This window comes from Vitis vinifera, chromosome 14, assembly GCF_030704535.1.
Source record: "Vitis vinifera cultivar Pinot Noir 40024 chromosome 14, ASM3070453v1".
Classification (NCBI taxonomy): domain Eukaryota; kingdom Viridiplantae; phylum Streptophyta; class Magnoliopsida; order Vitales; family Vitaceae; genus Vitis; species Vitis vinifera.
The window spans coordinates 5,393,504-5,416,186 of NC_081818.1; the positions used below are offsets into that span (position 1 = coordinate 5,393,504).

Sequence of the window (22,683 nt, forward strand, 5' to 3'; positions counted from 1 at the left end):
AAAAAATGAGGAAAAATGGAATTATTGTTTCTATATCGTATTCATTTGCCTTATCCTAATTATTTAGGGGGCAACAGTAGCACAAATTTTGTTCTGTTCGATCTACTGAGAGCCCCTATCTCGATTTTTAACAACTAATAAATGGAGGAACCCCAACCAACTGCAACAGGAGGTTCATATTTTAGGTACAAAAGATTTTTTTTCCACTGTAGGCCATGAATAGATAACATTTAAAATGGAAAATAAATAATTAGGAACTGAAATTCAAATGCCTAGATGACAAGGCTTCCAACTCCACCAACACCACCCAAAACAAGAATTGATTTACCAACAGAAAATCCAGTCCTTCCGAGACCATCATAGGTTGTCTCAATTGTACGAGGAAGTCCAGCAGCTTGAACAAAATCCAGATTCTTTGGCTTTAGAGCCAACAGTTTCTCTTCAATAGTAGTGCATTTTGCAAATGAGCTAAACTGCTTAGGCCCGTCCAATGTTTTCTCATTTATGTTTCCATATAACTCTGAATAGAGTAAATAGAAAGGGATCATGCAGAAACCCCCAAGTAATTGCGTATTTCTTCTTTAAAATGAATTTCAGAATTCTATAGATTGGTTACCAATAGTCCATGCAAGAACACACCTTCTCCAAAGTGATGAAAACGTTTCCAATCTCTGATGGCAATCTTCCTTTTAAAAACCTTTGAAACAAGCTTAATTGCATAGTATTTCATGGGGGATGTCATATTTGGTATCAAGACTTTGTCATGCTAAAAGAAAATGGACGTGGAGGGTAACAATTTGGAAGGGATGAAGAGGTCAAAGTTCAGCATTTTTTTTTCCTCCAAAATTTCTTGTTCTCGTGTAGGATTCTTTAAGGGTAGGGCAGTTTGTCTTTTCCATATTTCATTACTTGAGGTCAAGGGTGATGGTTAAGCTTCTCTTGTTGAGCCCTTTTGTTTTTTTTTTTTTCCTTCTTTTTGGGGGTGGAATTTTCTCAATTTCTTTTGTGTTTTCAAATATGTTTTAGAAGTAAATTTTATGGATAATATTTTATTTTAATCATTCTTTATCGTATAATTATTTTTTAAAACAATTCTCATCAAATAACAAAAAAAGTAAAAATAATTAAAATATATTAAAAACAAACAAGGACCTTCTGATCATGGATTCCTTGTTTGCTTCACTCCATGCCTAATAGTTTCCTCTTTCTTAGTATTTATTCTTCAACTTTACTTGTATAAATAAATGGTTAGTTCCTTCATCAATGAAGGGTAGCTAGAGAACTATCAATACCAATGAATAGTGACACCATAATCACCCTTCATTCTGCACATTCACATACACCTTATCACCTCTATGAATCCGAATGACCGGCCCTAGAAAGCTTTCATTCACAGTTAGCATGCTCTTTGTGCTGCACAACCTTGTCAAATTGGACTTCTTTAGCTACAGGAGATAAAAAGGAGAGGCAATATACAATGTGACTAACAAAAAAGACCCTGGATTCAGACAAAAACAGGCAAGTGTTAAGGTAATACTCACAACAAAGTCATAAAAAGAGACTTCCAAAGCATATTCATGGGACATGTAGCTACTTTCATTATTAGAACAATTCAATTAGTAGTTGTTTCATTACAAGTATGTATATACACACATGCAAAAAAAAAAAAAAAAAAGGCCATGTTATGTGAGAATCCACATATTTTTAGGAACAAAAGCTCACCAAATGACCAAATTACTAAAGGAGAAAGCATCAACAGAAGAAAAATGGATACAAGAGAGCTACTCACCATAACTGTGAATAATGAAATATTCACTAGAAGTGCAGAAGGGGTTGTTTTATTTTATTTTATTTTTCCATCATATGGACAGATAACATCATATGCAGGAACAGGTCTAAAGAGAGCATTGGGCAACTCAGCAGAAACCACACTTGATAAACTCACTTGGATCAAGTATTAATGATTAAAATCATTTAAATACTGATCTTTACATTATCCTATAACGTTTTCTTTTCATTTAAATGCATTGTCATCATAATTTATAAGATGAATGCATTACTCCCAAATCAACCCATTTAATTCTCAATTCATCATAACCGAGGAGCTGTCTCATTGAAGTCATGTGTTGCTTAAGCACCAGTTTTAATAATTTATCATCCCATAAAGCAACCATAAGTTCATGTTTAACTTCAAACCCACCAAAGAGGAAATAAGAATTTCCAATACCTAACAAGTCAAATTATGAGCATAAATACATACATTTTAAGCATGTGTGATGAAATAGATAATTCTATTCCCCAAAATTAACATAAGAACAATATAATAACAGATGCAAATATATTTTGATTCATTCATAATACAAATAAGAGGCCTCTTAATACATACTTCTTAGGCCATTGGCGTCAGATTCTTTAAGTCTTGCAGTGATAATCTCCCTGGCAAACAACCAAAACATAACCGATCTAAATTCCACCTGCCAAGATACCATGATTTTCAATTATTATATGAGCAGAAACATTGAAAGAGTTGGACAATCCATCAAAATTGATTCAGCCTATCATCTTTTTCGACAGCAGAATATGTAGGCATGCCACAATCCGAGATAGATAAAGTATGAAAACCAAATTTTAGATTTAAGTATACCGTATAGGTTGAAGCACTATTCCTAGGGAAGACAAAACCACCAACTATAGACCTGATATCATTAACAAAGATACACAGCCCCAAATTCGCAATATCCTTCATTACAACACATTCTTCTCAGTCCCTTAAATGCTTTGAAATCACAATAACAAATAAAAAGCGCAAAGATAATGCTCAATCTCTAGACCTTGTCTAAGAAGAGACTCTCAAGCTCTCATTTGATGGCTCCACTGAGAGGAAGGTCCAGAAGATGAGGTGGCAATCCATGCTTAAGACCTTTTATATATAATTATTTTGTGTAAAATTAATATTGAATTAATTAGGCTTAACTTGTAATATGATATAATTCAAATCATGCATTTGGGTTTTGTTTCATGTAATTTGAAATGAAATAAGATAAATCACTTTGTTTCTTATGCAATTTTTGTTTGCATTTAAAAATTTTGAGATACTATAATTATTTCAAGTATGAGTGCTTTCCAATATTTAGTTTTTTTATTCTCTTTTTTTCCTCCCCACAGTAGTAGACCGAGAATTTCTTTTCCAAATTATTATGGAGATAAAACGGAATGATTGCACTATTATTTGTTCTTTAAATGCACTTGTAAGATAAATTTTGTCTATAATGTTCTTTGGGATCATCAAAAGATGCATATGGGTTCTCTATTAGACTTCTACATATCTTGGGTTTTTATCTTATTCATTTGTCTCTAAAGTTGTGTGTTTGTTTATCTCTGTGTAGGGGTTATCGGGCTACAAGGCTTAAAAACTAGCTCTCCCGACACTCATGGTAAACATATGTAGTTGAAAACATTTGTTTTGTCATGCATGAGAGAACCTTAGACGAGACTCAAAAACTTGAAAGAATAAAGGGAAGATGTTGTCCTTTATGATGGGATGTATGGCGTTATGATCTTAAATCTTTTGTGTTATTTCCTGGTTATATCTAAAACTTCCTCTGGTTTTGCATGTCTCATATTATTTTTGGTAGTTCTCTTAGCTTGGATCTGGTAAGGAATGAATAAAATAAATTAAAGTAGAGAAAGATTCAATATGCATTGACATTGAGAATGAAAGTTTGGACGGTGTGTATCAAATAGGGAACAAAACTATGAATATGAGGGTCCAATGTGTTCAGAGTATGTAGGATAGCGAACCATAGCTATGTGGTAGCACCTTGGTTACTAGCCTTTCTAATCAACCTCAGCCGATTTAGACTTATTTAAGTGGTATCATTAGTTGAAAATGTGTCATGGGGTATGACACTATATTATTCTGAGCTTAAATTTTTGTGATTTTGGATGGGGATAGCATTGAGATTGCTTAATAATACCCTATTCAACTTCTTTTTTTTTTCTTTTTTTTTTCTAATTTTGATCTTCATAGAAATGTGAAATTGATAACCATCTCTCTTTGTAAGGAATCCCACTTTACGTTGCATTGGCATGGGCATAGGCATACAACATAGGCTAGTGAATGTGTGTCAATTTTAGGTATGAGGTGTGAAACATGAGCTGATTGTGGATATCTGCATTGCATGAACTTTATGGTTTCGGGATTCATATTCTTTTATTTCTAATAACCCAAACTTGTGAGATGGGTTTGGGACATGAGAGTTGGCCCACCCACCCTTTGGTTAAACACTTTTCCCTCCTCTTATAATCAGGAAAAATAAGGGATATAAGTGAAAAAGATTGCATTTAGGGATTGAACAAAAGAGAGACTAAAGATGGAGGTAAAGAAAATATAGGGCTAAGTGTAACAAGATCATTAACAAATGCAATTTGAATGAATGAAAATATCTTGAGTGTGGGTATCACATGTATGCTTTGGATGGTTCTTGGGTCCCACTCTTACCATAAAAAATCCTTGGATTACTTGGTGTTGGCTATCCTTATATATGTTAAGGCTTGTTTTTTTAGTCTATTTTGAGCAATTTTTACGCCTAAAAATGATTTTCCAAATTGATTTTTGACATTTAGGATTTTACTAATTTCTTAACAAAATATCTCATTTTTATAATATATTTTTATTATAAAATTGAGTAAATAAAATAAAAAATGATTTAAAATATGAAAAAATTAAAAATATAAAAATAAAATATTTATTTTTCATTATCAATTTATCAATTTTTTAAAAACATTTCCCTCTTTTCTTTATTCGAAAGCATCTCTTTCTATATCTAATTGATTGCTTAAGAAAATTAAAAAAATATACAAATGTGAAATATAGCTAGTGGTAAAAACTTTGTTCTTAATACAAGCTCATTGACATTCAAAACATTAAAATTAAAAAAATAAGATTATTTTATAGTTTCTAGCTTAAATATAACATTTGTTTGTACACATCTTCTTTATAATATCTTCATTTTTTTCTCATAATCTATTATTTTAATTTCTTTTCTTCACTTAGCTTCTCTCTTTTATTATGTTTTAATTTAATTTTTTTAGTACTAATGTTTTTATTAGTTTTCTTTCAATGTTAATTAGTTTTAAAAGTTTTACTTTATGAAATAGTGATAATGAGTTATATAAATTATTTGAGTTAAAGATTTAAATTAAAATCCTGCTAAATTTTAATTTGTTTGTAATTTTAAAAAAATCTAAATAGAGAAAAAGATGTTGAAGAAGGAAAAGATAAACAAAAGATATGAATTAATAGAGTGGTGAATTTTTATATTTTATTTTATATTTTCATGTGGGAATTTAATATTTTGTTTTTGTTATTAGTTTTAATCTTATTTTTAATCTTTCTTTAACAATAACTAATAAAATTTGTATTTAATTTTATAATGGAAAGAGATAAAAAGATGTATTTTTGTAAGAAACATTAGATGATTAAAGTATTTAAGTATCAAATTATCGTGTTATTCCAGGATTAGGGATGTCAAGTTTTCATTCTTTTTTGTTGAATGACTTAAGTTTCATAATAACGTTGTTTAGAACTTGAGTTTTAAAATAGCAAACATGAAAGAAGATTCATGAATTTTTCACTTAATGCATGCAAATTCTAGGTTACACTTAGGACATCATATGGTGTCCCTCTAACATAATGGTAGTACTAAATCATTCCTCAATTTGAGAACATGATTTACAATGCTAAAGCTTGATAATAATTATGGTGTCATCTAAAGCCTAAATTGTTGGATGATCAAATTGACAGGTTGTTAGTCCTATTTATTTATTTATTTTTCAAGTAAACTTTTCATAACTCTTGAAGGGCTTGGAGGTTGCTTTAAAATGCTATCACTTTGGTTGCGTAATTAGAGATCATAATTGAGTAAGTTGCAAGTGAACTTGATTTTCCTAACAATTAATAACCAACCAAACATAAGTAGATCAATTGTTGCACAATGAGCAGACAAGTGAAAGAGTCATTTGGATCATGTTATCTAAGGTCGATTATCTAAGAAGAACATTCCATCCAATTAGACTCATTTCATAAATCAACAAATCTCAACTTGAATGATTGTATTCATGAGGCATTCTCGAATATATTTAACTAAAATCATGTCAAAGATTCCTTTATCATATGTATTTCATAATTTATGAAATGTCAACACACGCAATACAAGAAGTTGAATACTCATAAATTAAAACTTTCATCATTGTGCAAGACCGCATACTTAACAAAAACATTTTGTTAGGGATATAACAATGAACATAACAAAATGCATATGAAAATCTAGCATATGTTTGAAGAAATAAACTCTCTCGAATGAAGGAAATGATTGAAGGAAACATCATTAACAATTTCTCTTTCAAATACTGCATCTGCACTTCATCTTAAATAAGGCAAAACATAAAGTAAATCTAGTGTACCTAAAAAAATGAAAATAATAAGAACAAATAGGAATGATGCCATTTCAATATAAATAAAAGAAAATCTAGTAAACCCAAAAAAATGAAAATGATACCATTTCAATATAAATAAGGTAAAACTTCGCAATAGTGTTTGTAAAATATATTACAAAGAAAGAAAAAAAAAAAAAAACAAACCATATTCTTGCTTCTAGATAAAAAGATGGTTTCTAGCTCCATCCTATTAATATTTAATGTTTTTTAAAATTAAAATTTCTTTAATCTTGTTTTTCATTTCCTTTATATTTTATTTATTATTCACTTTTTATATTATTTGAAAATAATTTTTTAATTAATGAAGTTTATTATTACATGTTAATAGTAATCATACAAAATATTATTCTTTTTTTAGTATTCATCTTGAAAGTTATATTTATCATAAATTTATATTCTATCATTCGCATGCTATACTAATTTAAATTACCAAAGGTTTTTTCATTGTAAAAAAAGTGTATTATTTAGTTAAATTAGATTAAAATAAAGGAAGTTAATTATTATGAAAGTAAAGAGATAGAATATTCACAATTTTTTTAATCTATTACATATAAATTCTATAATTTTTTTTTCAAATAAGGGTGATTTGATTGTATTTTGGAAGAATGATAATTAATCTCTTATATGAAATATATTTAAAATTAAATTAATTTTTTAATTTAATAATTTGTTATTAAACATTAATATAATCTTCATACTTTTTTATTTTATTTTTATAGAATATTTTTGTCAATAATTCCAAAAAAAAGTATAGGGAGAAATAAAAAGTATGAGAGAGAAAAATAAAAAGTACGGGAGAAAACTAACCTTTTCACGAAAGAGTACTACATCTTTCGCAGGTCTTCCATTCTACAATTAGTGATATGCAACTCTTTGAGGTATTGAATATTCATGAGTGTCACAAGAGAGGAAAAATATTTCATGCTATCATTCCCATCTTTGATCTAGGTAGATTCTCCATCATCAAGGTTTCTAACTTTGGGAGGATCTCGACATTTCCATCAATTTCTTGAAGAACAATCACATGTTCTAGGAGTTCACAATATTGCACATATATCTTTTTTAAATTTTGGAAGGTGTGTATCAAATGAGTTGGGACAAGATTGAGTAGACATGGACATTTGCACACCCTTAAGATCTGTAGATTGGAGAAGGATTCAAACGGAAGTTGATGATGCCATATATCCTTCAACTTGGGTAGATTTTTGAGTGTTAACTCCTCTAACTTAGGGAATGAAACCTATAACATGATACATGAAATCATCAATTAGAAAGTTATAATAAATATAAATATATTCCTTAAATATAATTCATCAACTTGGGATTATTCACATGTATACTTTAATTATGTTTAAAAAAATGAAACAAGAAGGATTCTCATGCCACAAATGATTTTTATTCATATCAATAATTTATTATTTTAAATCATATACACTCTTTTATTTTCTCCCATTAATAAATTCTTGTGAATGTCTTCTTTAAATTTCATTTTTCTTTTAAAAGATTTTGATGATTTCACTCTTCATTTTTTATTTTTTATTTTTTTGTATTTATTCCTATAAACCTGACTTTTTTCTTATTTAAAGTAAAATACTAATTTAAATTACCAAAGGTTTTTTCATTGTAAAAAAAGTGTATTATTTAGTTAAATTAGATTAAAATAAAGGAAGTTAATTATTATGAAAGTAAAGAGATAGAATATTCACAATTTTTTTAATCTATTACATATAAATTCTATAATTTTTTTTTCAAATAAGGGTGATTTGATTGTATTTTGGAAGAATGATAATTAATCTCTTATATGAAATATATTTAAAATTAAATTAATTTTTTAATTTAATAATTTGTTATTAAACATTAATATAATCTTCATACTTTTTTATTTTATTTTTATAGAATATTTTTGTCAATAATTCCAAAAAAAAGTATAGGGAGAAATAAAAAGTATGAGAGAGAAAAATAAAAAGTACGGGAGAAAACTAACCTTTTCACGAAAGAGTACTACATCTTTCGCAGGTCTTCCATTCTACAATTAGTGATATGCAACTCTTTGAGGTATTGAATATTCATGAGTGTCACAAGAGAGGAAAAATATTTCATGCTATCATTCCCATCTTTGATCTAGGTAGATTCTCCATCATCAAGGTTTCTAACTTTGGGAGGATCTCGACATTTCCATCAATTTCTTGAAGAACAATCACATGTTCTAGGAGTTCACAATATTGCACATATATCTTTTTTAAATTTTGGAAGGTGTGTATCAAATGAGTTGGGACAAGATTGAGTAGACATGGACATTTGCACACCCTTAAGATCTGTAGATTGGAGAAGGATTCAAACGGAAGTTGATGATGCCATATATCCTTCAACTTGGGTAGATTTTTGAGTGTTAACTCCTCTAACTTAGGGAATGAAACCTATAACATGATACATGAAATCATCAATTAGAAAGTTATAATAAATATAAATATATTCCTTAAATATAATTCATCAACTTGGGATTATTCACATGTATACTTTAATTATGTTTAAAAAAATGAAACAAGAAGGATTCTCATGCCACAAATGATTTTTATTCATATCAATAATTTATTATTTTAAATCATATACACTCTTTTATTTTCTCCCATTAATAAATTCTTGTGAATGTCTTCTTTAAATTTCATTTTTCTTTTAAAAGATTTTGATGATTTCACTCTTCATTTTTTATTTTTTATTTTTTTGTATTTATTCCTATAAACCTGACTTTTTTCTTATTTAAAGTAAAATACTAATTTAAATTACCAAAGGTTTTTTCATTGTAAAAAAAGTGTATTATTTAGTTAAATTAGATTAAAATAAAGGAAGTTAATTATTATGAAAGTAAAGAGATAGAATATTCACAATTTTTTTAATCTATTACATATAAATTCTATAATTTTTTTTTCAAATAAGGGTGATTTGATTGTATTTTGGAAGAATGATAATTAATCTCTTATATGAAATATATTTAAAATTAAATTAATTTTTTAATTTAATAATTTGTTATTAAACATTAATATAATCTTCATACTTTTTTATTTTATTTTTATAGAATATTTTTGTCAATAATTCCAAAAAAAAGTATAGGGAGAAATAAAAAGTATGAGAGAGAAAAATAAAAAGTACGGGAGAAAACTAACCTTTTCACGAAAGAGTACTACATCTTTCGCAGGTCTTCCATTCTACAATTAGTGATATGCAACTCTTTGAGGTATTGAATATTCATGAGTGTCACAAGAGAGGAAAAATATTTCATGCTATCATTCCCATCTTTGATCTAGGTAGATTCTCCATCATCAAGGTTTCTAACTTTGGGAGGATCTCGACATTTCCATCAATTTCTTGAAGAACAATCACATGTTCTAGGAGTTCACAATATTGCACATATATCTTTTTTAAATTTTGGAAGGTGTGTATCAAATGAGTTGGGACAAGATTGAGTAGACATGGACATTTGCACACCCTTAAGATCTGTAGATTGGAGAAGGATTCAAACGGAAGTTGATGATGCCATATATCCTTCAACTTGGGTAGATTTTTGAGTGTTAACTCCTCTAACTTAGGGAATGAAACCTATAACATGATACATGAAATCATCAATTAGAAAGTTATAATAAATATAAATATATTCCTTAAATATAATTCATCAACTTGGGATTATTCACATGTATACTTTAATTATGTTTAAAAAAATGAAACAAGAAGGATTCTCATGCCACAAATGATTTTTATTCATATCAATAATTTATTATTTTAAATCATATACACTCTTTTATTTTCTCCCATTAATAAATTCTTGTGAATGTCTTCTTTAAATTTCATTTTTCTTTTAAAAGATTTTGATGATTTCACTCTTCATTTTTTATTTTTTATTTTTTTGTATTTATTCCTATAAACCTGACTTTTTTCTTATTTAAAGTAAAATATTATTGACAGTTTTTCCTTATTTTTATACTCATTCCTATTAATATTTAATGTGTTTAAAATTAAAATTTCTTTTAACCTTATTAGTTTTTCAACTCCTTCATATTTTATATATTATTCATTATTTTTATATTATTTAAAATGAAATGTTTAAATAATTGTAACATGGTGGAGTTTGGAAAGTGCATGTGGGCCCACTCTAGTTTTTCTTTTGACTTATATTGACATAAAGTGGTGCAAAATAAATAAATAAATAAAATAAAACCAATGAAATTGGCTAATAAGCTTTAACATACCTTATGACTGAAAAATGAGCCTTCCGACCTTGCATTTGTACTCAGAGATGTGGAAGATGTTGTTTCTAACTTAGAACTGAAGTTGATGAGTTGCGGTAGATTCTCGAGTTTCAAAGATCGCAATTTTGGGAATAGTTGCAAGTTGGTCCCAACATGTCCATCTTTTGTTATTTCTGACTCCCTTTCATATGTGATTATTTGTTGCATTGCATTGCAATCTTTTATTGTCATTTCTTCAAGTTGGGAAAGGCCTCTAGCTGTGGAAAGCAAAAGGAGAAATTTCAATTTAGGACATGAATCCACATTTAGAGTTTTTAAGTTACCAACAGACCCTATTGGAATTGGGCCATGCCATACTTCTTCCAAATTTTTCAAAGTCTGAAGAATCAATGACTCCAATAGAGGAAAGGCACCATGTTGCAGAAACCATTGATCCTTTGAATCAATGATATATTGAATCTTGGGACTGTCACCAACTCGAAGATGCTTCAGTTCACGAAAACTCTCCCTATCTGATGGGTAAAGAACATATTTAGTACCACTTAATTCCCAGAACTCTAGTTCTTCACTTCTCTCCAACAACTTGCTAATTCCATCCCCCAAGTATAAGCTTCTATTGACTTTCTTGAGCTTCAATGCTCTTTTGGTTCTCAACCCCCAACAATTACCCATAGATATCACATACCTTGTCAAGTTCTCAAATAGAATGTCTTTTGGTAGCAACTTAGCATCTGGTATTTTTATAGATAAAGTTGTCAAATAAGACAAATGATTTAGCTCAGATAAACAAGCATTGCTTTCACCTTGAACCGCCCATTTAGTAAAGCTAGATATCATACTCAAACATTCCAATCGAGACAAACTTGATAAGATATTTCGTGGAATGACTTCAAGTTGTTTGCAATCATTCAAGTCCAACAACCTTAGATTGGTCAATTGCACCATTTCATTAGGCAATTGTTGGATTGTAGAACCCACCAAGCTAAGAACTTCTAGTTTCGTTAGTTTTCCAATTAGAGCAATGTCTCCCAACTCGCACCCATCTAGACACAATGTTCGGAGATTTGCAAGGAAATCAAGTGATGAAGGTAATGTTGTAAAATGCATATGGGACAAATCCAAAACTTTGAGTTTTTTCATCCCTTCGAAAAATGTGTTCGGGATATTCAATGAAGGATTTTTGCTATGCAATAGAAAAGATTGAAGGTCCGGACATACCAACCCTTGAGGAAGCTCACGCACAACTTTGCAATTCAAAGAGATGAAAGTGCACATTTTGGAGTCATCAGTCTCTGACCATTCTTCAAATCCAACATCTTCTCTAACTACAAATGGATGAGGATCCTTGGATGCAATTGCCCTGGCAACTTCACGAACAACACTATGCATCCTCACAAACTTGTTATTAGCGTCCATGAAAAGCAAACTTGAAGCTCTTTCTACATTACAATTGTGTCTATCTTCATGACAGTCAAGTAACAAGCCTGAGGCTCTAAGGATTTCCACCAATGCAAGTAGTTTATTTCTTGCTTGCTCCAATGAGTCGATGTGGCCAAACAAATCCAGACCCATACCATATCGTAACAAGAGATCCAATGAAATATCACTATGGTCCAGCATCCCACAAAGTAAGAACAATGACTTAACGTCAATACCCTTCAAATGGGTGTAGCTCCACTCCAGACATGAGTAAACCTTATCCACTGCTCTAATGTTTGTTAGTGCACAACTCCTGAGTTGTTCCAAGGCATTCTTCCATACAGCCACAGTCTCATCTTTTAATGCCTTTGCAATTGTTACAATTGCAATTGGCAGACCCTCACATTCTTCAACTACTTGAATGGCTATGGGTTGCAGTTCAAGATTCTCCTCCACGGAATCACCTGTTGTCTTCTTAAAAAGACTCCAAGCTTCTTCTAGTGGTAAATGTTCCACCTGAAAACAAATTTGTGCGCCCATGTATTTGCATAATAGGTCTCCATCTCTCGAAGCCAACACTATTTTGCATTGTGTCTCATCGCCTTTAGAAGGAATTCCTACTTCCTCCAAATCAACTTCCGTCCAAATATCATCTAAGATAATAAGGATCTTCCCTTCCTTCAGTCTCTGCTTCAGTTTCTGCTTCAATTCATCCGCTCTTCTGGATTCATCCTTCCTCCTAAGTGTGAAGCCCAACGCTTTTGCAATTCTTTGTCGAAGATTTTCCGAGTCTGGAATGGAAGATAAATCAATATAGGCTTGTCTATTGAACAAATGGTGTTGCTTAGCTTGTTGAGCCACTTGTTTCAACAGTGTTGTTTTGCCCACACCGCCCATGCCCCATACTCCAATCAAGTTGATATTCTCGTCTCTTAAGGCATCAATAATTTTGTTCAAAGTGGAGGCTCTTGATTCAAGGAATGAAGCCTGTAGCAAAAACACAACATAAGGCATCAATTGGAAAGTTGTGATGATAGGCATAAACATATTTCTTAAATATAATTCAATTCAATTCTGAAATAGTCTCTCGCATGTTCACTTCTGTTACATTATAAAATTTTCATTAGTGAAAGAAAAAGTAATTACCATTCTAAACAATTTCCCAAAAAATCAAATAACTATTATAATATTAATATCCTTCAAGAAAAACAATTCAAATGGGTTTATGAACAAACTATAAATAAAGTATGAATAATGAAAAAAATTAATCAAAAAAATACAAAATCACAAAACTTGCATCATTGATACAAAGAAAAAACTTTTAACTTTTCTTTTTAAAAAATGTTCCGTTTATTTTGATATTAACAAAAAAATAATGCATAATTTTCTTTTAAGAAAAAGAGTAAAAGAGAAAAACTATTCATATTAAAAATGATGTATATGTATATGTATAATTTCCATGTAAAAAATAATATTCAAGATTGTATTTTTATATTTTAAAAAATAAAGTTTATTATTTTAAAAGAATAATAATTACTCTCCTTATAAGAAATAAAGTATGTCTTACTCTTTTTATTTTTAAAAATAAAAAATTATAAAAAGAATTCTTTATGAAAGTTTTGTAAAAGCACATAATTTTTTTTTTCCAAAGAAAAAGAGTAAAGGAGAAAAAAAAAAGTCCAAAATTTAAAAAAAAAAAATGTACATGTAGTATTTCCACATACTATATATATATATATATTGTCATTTATTAATGTTATAATATATTTTCCATGTCTCCATGCTCTCCTCTACTATTCTATATATATATTTTGTCATTGAATTTTTAATTTTTTAAGAGGGAAAATATATTCTGTTACTTCATTTTGAAGAATTGTTTTATCTTTAACGTATTATATCCATCAATTGGAAAATTGTGATGGAATATTTTGGGGAAATTCCGGTAAATCAAGGATTAAAAATCGCCTAAACATAGAGAATTTATTGGGCCCTCATAATACCCTTCTGTTCTTTTATTATTATTTTCCGTTAAAACTAACAAAAAAGAGGGATGACTAAAACAAGGTCAGACAAACAGGCCAACTGCAGTGCCAGCAAAGCAGTGAAAAATGGAAATAGGGTATATAGTTTTGGGAAGAGTTGGCATTTAGACAACTGCTTACTTTTTGTTTCATACACACATTTCATATATTAAAATTACCCAATATTTCCGGGTGAAAATCTCTCGATTTGATTTATAACAAAAAAAAATTCAAAATTATTTTAACATAACTGGGATTAAAATATTTGAAATTTTTTTATTATTTTCTTTTATTTTTCAATAGAAAATGATTAAAATTTATTTTATTTAAAATAAAAAGATTCATTATTAAAACTAATATTTATGATCTCCTATTTGATGACAATTTTTTTATTTTATAAAAATTAAAATACCATTTAAGAAAAAAATTGTTTTTGTAAAATTAAAGCACCATATAAATAAATAAATTATTAATAATTAATTAACTTATTGATATTATTTATAAAACCTTTATATAACAAATGCATAAAATAAAATTGAATTAAACATACTAGAGCATGATAAATTTAAATAAAAATAAAATCATTTTATACTAAAAAATTCTTATTATCTTGATGGTAGGAGATGTACTTAAAATAAAACAAAATTTAAATTTAATTTAGAGCACAATAAAAAAATAGAACATATATATATATATATATATATATATATATATATTTAGTTTTTCCATTTGTTAAATAAAAAGTAATTTTCAATCTAAACAATTTCCTAAAAAACCAAACAACTATTATAAAATCAATATCTGTCAAGAAATATAATTTAAATACGGCTTCAGGAAAAACATTAAATAAAGTATGAATAATTATAATTAATCAAAACATATAAAATAAAATATAAAATTACAAACTTACATAATTGATACAAAGAAAAAGTTCATAACTTTGTTTTTTGAAAAATATTACATTTATTTTTATGTTAACAACAAAATAACACATAATATTTTTTAAATAAAAAAAAATGAGAGTAAAGGAGAAATGAGATCCAAATTAAAAAGGATGTATATATATAATTTATATGCAATAAATAATATCTAGGATTGTATTTTTAATTTTTTTTAAATGTTAAAATAAAGATAATAAAGGCAATTTAATTGTTATTTTAAAAGAATGGAGTTTAATATTTCAAGAAAGCAGTATAACGAAAAATAAAAAATAGTAGAGACAACTAACCTTTTCATTGGAGAGCACTTCATCATTAGTAGAAGTATTGACACTTCTGGTGTCTTCCATCCCACAATCAATGATATGTAACTTTATGAGATTGTGAAAATTCTTGAACATTGAAGGAGACAAAACACATCTCTTGCTGATATTCTTACCCTTGCATATAATATATCTTAGTTGAGGTAGTTTCTCTAACCTTAGGATTTTTAACTTTGGGAGGATCCCAAAATCTATCTCCTTCAACTTTGGAAGACTTTCTAGATACAACTCCTCCAAATTAGGAGAGAATGAAACCTATATGAGAAACACAAAATACAATATGTGACATCATCAATTATAAAAGTGTAATAAATATAAAAATATTGGGTTAATATAATTCATTAACTCTCAAATCATATACAAACTTTAATAATTTTCTTTTTAAATTTATTTTTCCTATTAATAATTTCAATAATTTCACTTTTAAATTTATTGCTATATTTATTTCTATTAACACTTAACCTTTTTTTATTTAAATTAGAATGAAATTTACAATGTTTCTTTTTTGTTATGTTTTTTATATTGATATTTAATGTTTTTAAAATTAAAAATTCCATTTTTAACTTTATTCTTGTTTTCAACTCCTTTATATTTTATTTTTTATTCACTAGTTCTTTTTATTTGTTTTTTTATTTTTTTGAAACTAAATAATAAAATTATTAACTTTGATGGTTATTTTAAATCAAGATTAATTATTCTCCTTATATGTAATAAAATTTGTTTTAATTAGTTTCCTTGTATCAAATAAAATATGTTTTGCTCTTTTTTATTTTCATCTAACATCTTAACCCAATTTTCCCAAAAGTTATTAATTTTAACTATTCTAAAATTTAAATAAAATATTATTATTTCAATTAAATTTTCACTAGTTCTCATTTCTAATTCTTTGCAATATTTCTTTCAATTAGTACCTATTTTTTTTCCTTTCTAAATTAAAGTAATAACTACCATTTTTCCTTATTTTTATATTATTTCTATTAACATTTATCCTTTTTAAATTAATTTTTCACTTTAAAATTTTATTTTTTTCAACTCATTTGTAATTTACTTATTATTCACAATTTTTCTTATTTTAAATTAAATTTTAAATTAATTTAATAAAATTATTATTAAAGATCAATGTACTCTTTTTCATATTTTTTTTAAAAAATTATTTTTATCGTATATCTCCCTAAATATTTCAAGTAGTATAAGAAAAAATAAAAACAAATTGGAAAAAACTAACCTTTTCATCCAAGAGCATCCCACAATTAATGATACTTAAGTCTTTGAGGTGATGAAAATCCTTGAACTTGGAAAAAGATAAAAGGCGTGGACAATTACACACACTTAGGATCTCTAATCTACGGAAGGATTCAAGTGAAAGTTGATGATGCCATATCATCGTCAACTTGGGAAGACCATCGAGTGTTAACTCCTCCAAATTAGGGAATGAAACCTACAGAGATACAATGTAATACATAACATCATCAATTATAAAGTTACGATAAATATAAAAATATTCTTTAAACATAATTCATTAACTCTTAAATATTCACATGTTCACTTCTATTATATTTAAAAAATATATAATTTTACAAGAAACTTTGATAAATCAAATTAAAACGAATCATGTTTCATAAATGGTGATCAAGAGCTTTGCTTGGCAAACAATCATTCATTTTCTTTCATCTATCATAGATAAGTTCTATATGCAACCATTTATTATTTCATTTTAAATCATATACACATTTTAACAATTTTATTTTTAAATTTATTTTTCTAATTTATGTTTTCAAATTTATTTTATTATTGAGTCTATATTATAGATATTCTCATACTAAATTACTTTTATTTATCTCTAATCATTTATTTCTCTATATTAAATCATATACACTATTGGATTATTTCTTATAAATAAATTCTACTAAATACTTTATAAAATTTATTTTTTCAATTAAAAATTCCTCTAATTTCCCTTTGCAATTCCTTGCAATATTTATTCCAACTTGCACCAATTTTTTCCTTTTAAATTAAATAATACTTACCATGATTCCTTATTTTATATTATTTCTAGTCATATTTATTGCTTTTAAAACTAAAATTTTGGTATTAAGTTTTTTTTTTTTCAACTCCTTTATAATTTAATTATTATTCACCATATTTTATTATCTAAAATTAAATTTTAAATTAATTTGATAAATCTATTATTAAATATTAATATAATGTTCTCATAATTTTTTTATTATTTTAATGGAATATCTTTTTTCAATATTTCCCAAAATAGTATAAGGAAAAAAAATGGAAAAAAACTAACCTTTCCATCGAAGAGCACTACATCTTCCCTAGGAGTATTGATATGTTCCTCATCTTCAACTTTGTTCCCATAATCTTGGATGGATAGGAATTTAAGGTTGTGAAAAGCCGTGGAAGAAGAGAAAAGACACCTCACGCTATCATTCTTGTCCTCATCCTCATTGCACACAACACGCCTCAACTTAGGTAGTGTCCATAACCATAAGGATTCTAACCTTGGGAGAATCCTAATATTTTCATCAAGTCCTTGAAGATCAAACACATGTTTTAGGGCTTCACAGTTATCTACGTCCATCTCTTTCAAATTGTCGAATCTCTGTATCAAATGAGACGGAATAAGATTGAGTAGGCATGGACAAGAGTAAACTTTTAGGATTTGCAAATTGTAGAAGGACCCAAGTGGAAGTTGGTGATGCCATATCTCCCTCAATTTGGGAAGATTATGAAGTATCAACTTCTCCAAATTAGGGAATGAAACCTGAAATATAATACATGACATCATCAATTGGAAAGTTGTGATTAACATGAATATGTTCCTTTCTTTAAATATAATTCATCATCTTCCAAATATTATTCACTTTAATTATGTTTTATGTTTTAAAAATCTAAAACAATCAAGGAGGACTAAAAAGAATCATGTGAAAATCTTGGAAAATTTCACCAAAAAAATTGACAAGTTATCAATGGAGAATATATTGGCTCCACTTCTCACATAATATTAGCTATTTAATGGTGTGTTTTTTGTTATCTTTTTGTTAAAAGAACATAGGGATGACTACAATGTGGCGAATGTGCAACCATGGATTACATAGATTCTCGTGCCACAAATTATTTTTATTCATAGCCATCATTTATTATTTTAAATCATATGAACTCTTTAATTTTTTTTTCCTATTAATAAATTCTAATAATTTTATTTTTTCCTTATTAATCATTTTCAATTTATTTATAAAACTTATAAAACATTACTAATATTTTAAATTTTTTTTATTCAAATTAGACTTTTTCCAGATATTGAGTGAATCCTCAAATAAAATAATTTATTAAATTCTCTTCTCATCCTTATGTTATCTCCTTTTAACAAACTTATAAGGTGCAATTAGAAAGTGCATGTGGACTTTACCTAGTTTTTCTTTTGATTTATTTATTAAAAAAAAGGTGATATGAAAAAATAAAAAATAAAAAAAACTATGGAAATTAGCCCTTAATTAAACTTAAACATACCTGATAACTGAAAAATGGCATGTGGATATCAGGATTGCCTTGGGAACATGTTTCTTGCGATGTCGTTTCCAAATTAGAGCCGAAGTAGTCGAAATTCATGAGCTCTAGTAGATCCCTAAGTTCCAAAAGTCGTAATTTAGGGAGCAGTTGCAAGTCGGTCCCAACATGATCAACTTCTTTTATTTCAAACTCCCCTTCACATTCGATTATTTGTTGCATGGCATTGCAATCATTTATTGTCATTTCTTCTAGTTGGGAAAGGCCTCTAGCTGTGGAAAGTAAGAAGGGAAATTTCAATCCATGACATTTCTCCACATCTAAAATTTTCAAGTTATCCAACGACCTTAGGGGAATTGGGCCACGACATACTTCTTCCAAATTACTCAACTTTAGTTCTTCAGTTTTCTTCAACAACTTTCCAATTCCATCCCTCAAAAGTAAGCTTCTATCAACCTGTTCCAGCTTTAATGTTTTTGATGTTCTATAATTTCTTTCCCATGAATAAACTCTGCCAGCAAATATTGCATATCTTGTCAAGTTCTCAAAGAACATGTCTTCTTTTGGTAGCAACTCGACAGCTGGCACTTCTATCTCTATAGTTGTCAAATTGCGCAAATGATTCAGCTCCGATAAACAAGCATTGCTTTCTCCATCACTAATTCCTTCAGCTGCCCATTGAGTAAAGCTAGATTTCATGCACAAACATTCTAATCGAGACAAGCTTAATAAGATATTTCGTGGAATTACTTCAAGCTGCTTACAATCATTCAAATCCAACAACCTTAGATTCGTCAACTGCCCCATTTCACTAGGCAGTTGTTGGATATCGGAACCCACCATGCTAAGAACTTGTAGTTTCTTTAGCTCTCCAATTAGAGCTATGTCTCCCAACTCACACCGGTCTAGACGTAATGTTCGAAGATTTGGAAGGGAATGAAGCGTTGAAGGTAGTGTTGTGAAATGCATTTCAGACAAGTCTAAAACTTTGAGTAGGTTCATCCCTTCAAAAAATGTGTGTGGGATTTTCAAGGAAGGACCGTTCTGCAATAGTAAAAATTGAAGTTTCGGACATACCAACCTGTGAGGAAGCTCATACACATCTTTGCAATTTAAAGAGATGTATTTGGATCCATCAGTCTCTGACCATTCTTCACCGTCTTCTCTAACTACAAATCGATGAGGATCCTTGGATGCAATATTTCTGGCAACATCACGAACAACATCATGCATCCTGACAGACTTGTTATCAGCATCCATGAAAAGCAACCTCGAGGCTCCTCCTCCAAAAGGGTTTATATGATCTTCACCGTCAAGTAACAAGCTTGAGGCTTTGAGGGTTCTCACCAATGTAACTAGTTTATTTCTTGCTTGCTCCAATGACTTGATGTGGTCAAACAAATCCAAACCCATAGCATACCTTAACAAGCGATCCATTGAAATATCACCATAGCTCAACCAACCACAAAGTAAGAACAATGACTTGACTTCATCACCTTTCAAATGCTTGTAGCTCCACTTCAGACATCCGTAGACCTTGTCATCCACTCCGCCGATGTTTGTTGGCGCAGCACTCCTCAGTTCGTCCAAAGCATTCTCCCATACAGCCACACTTTCATCTTTTAATGCATTTGCAATTGTTACAATTGCAATTGGTAGACCCTCACATTCGTTAACTACCTCAATTGCTATGGGTCGCAGTTTATCCCCCTCCACAGAATCACCTGCTGTCTTCTTAAATAAATGCCAAGCTTCCTCTTTTGGTAGATGTTGAAGTGGAAAACACTCTTTTGCGCCCATGTCTTTGCGTAATAGGTCTTCATTTCTAGAAGCCAACACTATTTTGCATCCTTTCTGGTCATCTTTAGAAGGAATTCCAACTTCCTCCAAACTAACTTCCTTCCAAATGTCATCTAAGATGATAAGGATCTTTTCTTTCTGCAGTCTCTGCTTCAGTTCAACTGCTCTTGTGGATTCGTCCTTCCCCTTAAATTCCAAGCCTAACATGTCTGCAATTTTTTGTTGAATTTTAGCAATTCCATCTTGAAGTTTTTCCGAATCTCGAGTCCAGGATACATCTATGTAGACTCGTGTGGTGAACAGCTTCTCATCTTCAGCTAGTTGGGACGCTTGTTTGACCAGCGTGGTTTTGCCCACACCGCCCATGCCCCATACCCCAATCTTGTTGATCTCATCATCTCTTAATGCATCCATAACTTTGTTCACAGTCGAGGCTCTTGACTCAAAAGGTTCATAATTTTTAAAGGTTACATTCCGTAGAGGGACACGATATGATACGCCATCGGGGAAATTGCGGTCTTCTTGGACTTCAACAATAACCTGCGCCTTCTTGTCTGCTTCCCTGCTTAGCAGGTACCGTGACTTGAGATTAGGACACCACCCATGGAAACAACTCTTGTTTTCATCTTTCTTCAATTCCTCTGCCTCCCCTGTAACCTCATCTACCCGATTCAGCCACTCCTGAACAATAGGTCTGATTTCATCCCCTCTTCTCCTAGCTTCATCAACAGTTATCAGCACGTCATCCCTCGCCTTCCCCAGCTTCTGAGCTTTGTTGTGGAGTTCATCGGTATAGCTCCGATAGCAAAACAGATAACCAAGATGGCGTCCAATTGGAGCAACCAAGTACTCTGAAACTTTTGCAGCAACGGCATTAATGATCTCTGTCATTTCGTCTCAGTTGGATTTGTATTTTTTTTTTTTTTTTTTTGGTGTGTGTGTGGTTTTGTTGGGAAAACAGAATGGAAATAATGAAAAAAACAGAAACAAATCAAAGCAGGAGCAAGAGGAAACTAAAATAAGAGAGCGGAAGAAATGGAAGGAACAGTGTATTTGTTACAAGCAGAGAGACGGTCACCAACAAAATGAAAAGCAGAATCAGTAGCGAATATGAGTGAAGGTAGAAAAAATGACAAAGAAGTAGGGAGTGAAGAGATGGAGAAAGCTCAAGGAGTGCATGCAATTTGATTCAGTGTGACAAAACGAGAGCAAAGGAAGTTGGTATTTTGCAAGCAGATCCTGATGTAAGGCCGAATGTGAAGAGTAGATTACCAAGCTATGAAGACAGAGGGTGGTTTTTTGTTTTTTTTTTGGAATTTGGTTTTGTTGGAAAACAGATGGGAACTGAGAAAATAAGAGGAAATTAAGAAGGAAATGAAAATAAACAAGGAAATGAAAGGAGCAGAGTTTGGGTTCCAAACAGAGAGACGGTGAAGGAAACAGAGGTGAACGAGAGCCAAGTTAGGAATGGATGATAAAACGGGAAAGAGGTAGTGAGTCGAAGAGATGGGGAAAGACAAGGATTAAGCAACAGCAACAAAGAAGAGAGTGGTATTGCAATTAGGTATGGAAAGGAGCACACTACTTTTTAACTTGGGGTGTTATTAATTTAATTTTCCTTAGAAGATTTCACTCCACAAATCATAAGTGTAATTTTCTTTACAAATATTTCATTACTAATCATTTAAAAACCTTTTTACAACTTTAGAAGAGATGGTTGCAATTTTTAATTTTCCATTAAAGAATATGTAAGCATTGTAGCTTTATGTTCTCAAATCTGCTTGCATGAAAAAAAAATCAAATTTTCCATATACTAAATTTATAACTATATCTACACAGTGATGTAAATATTTGAGGACATAGTGGATTTAAAAAAAAAAACGTTTTTAATTGTAACATTAAATAATAAATATTTTTAAGTATTACA

The 22,683-nt window shown here is 29.5% G+C and overlaps 1 protein-coding gene across 16 annotated transcripts in view; it reads right to left on the minus strand.

Moving 5' to 3' along the window:
* Nucleotides 1–22,323, minus strand: part of LOC100251264 (uncharacterized) — a 196,301-nt gene extending 173,978 nt beyond the window's left edge. For 12 of the 16 annotated variants that reach the window (XM_059742379.1, XM_059742378.1, XM_059742377.1 and 9 more), the window contains exons 1-6: nt 18,960–22,323; nt 17,737–18,213; nt 16,666–16,878; nt 15,408–15,695; nt 10,740–13,145; nt 2,387–2,474 (exon numbers count right to left, since the gene is read on the minus strand). In XM_059742379.1, the coding sequence (XP_059598362.1) occupies nt 2,387–2,474; nt 10,740–13,145; nt 15,408–15,695; nt 16,666–16,878; nt 17,737–18,213; nt 18,960–21,647 (6,160 nt within the window). In that variant the 5' untranslated portion in view covers nt 21,648–22,323. Of the gene's footprint in view, nt 1–109; nt 2,475–7,305; nt 7,739–8,482; nt 8,916–9,437; nt 10,093–10,739; nt 13,146–15,407; nt 15,696–16,665; nt 16,879–17,736; nt 18,214–18,959 lie in introns of those variants that run through there. The other 4 variants (XM_059742370.1, XM_059742380.1, XM_059742381.1 and 1 more) reach the window with 4 other exon arrangements.
* Nucleotides 22,324–22,683: the final 360 nt, after the last annotated feature.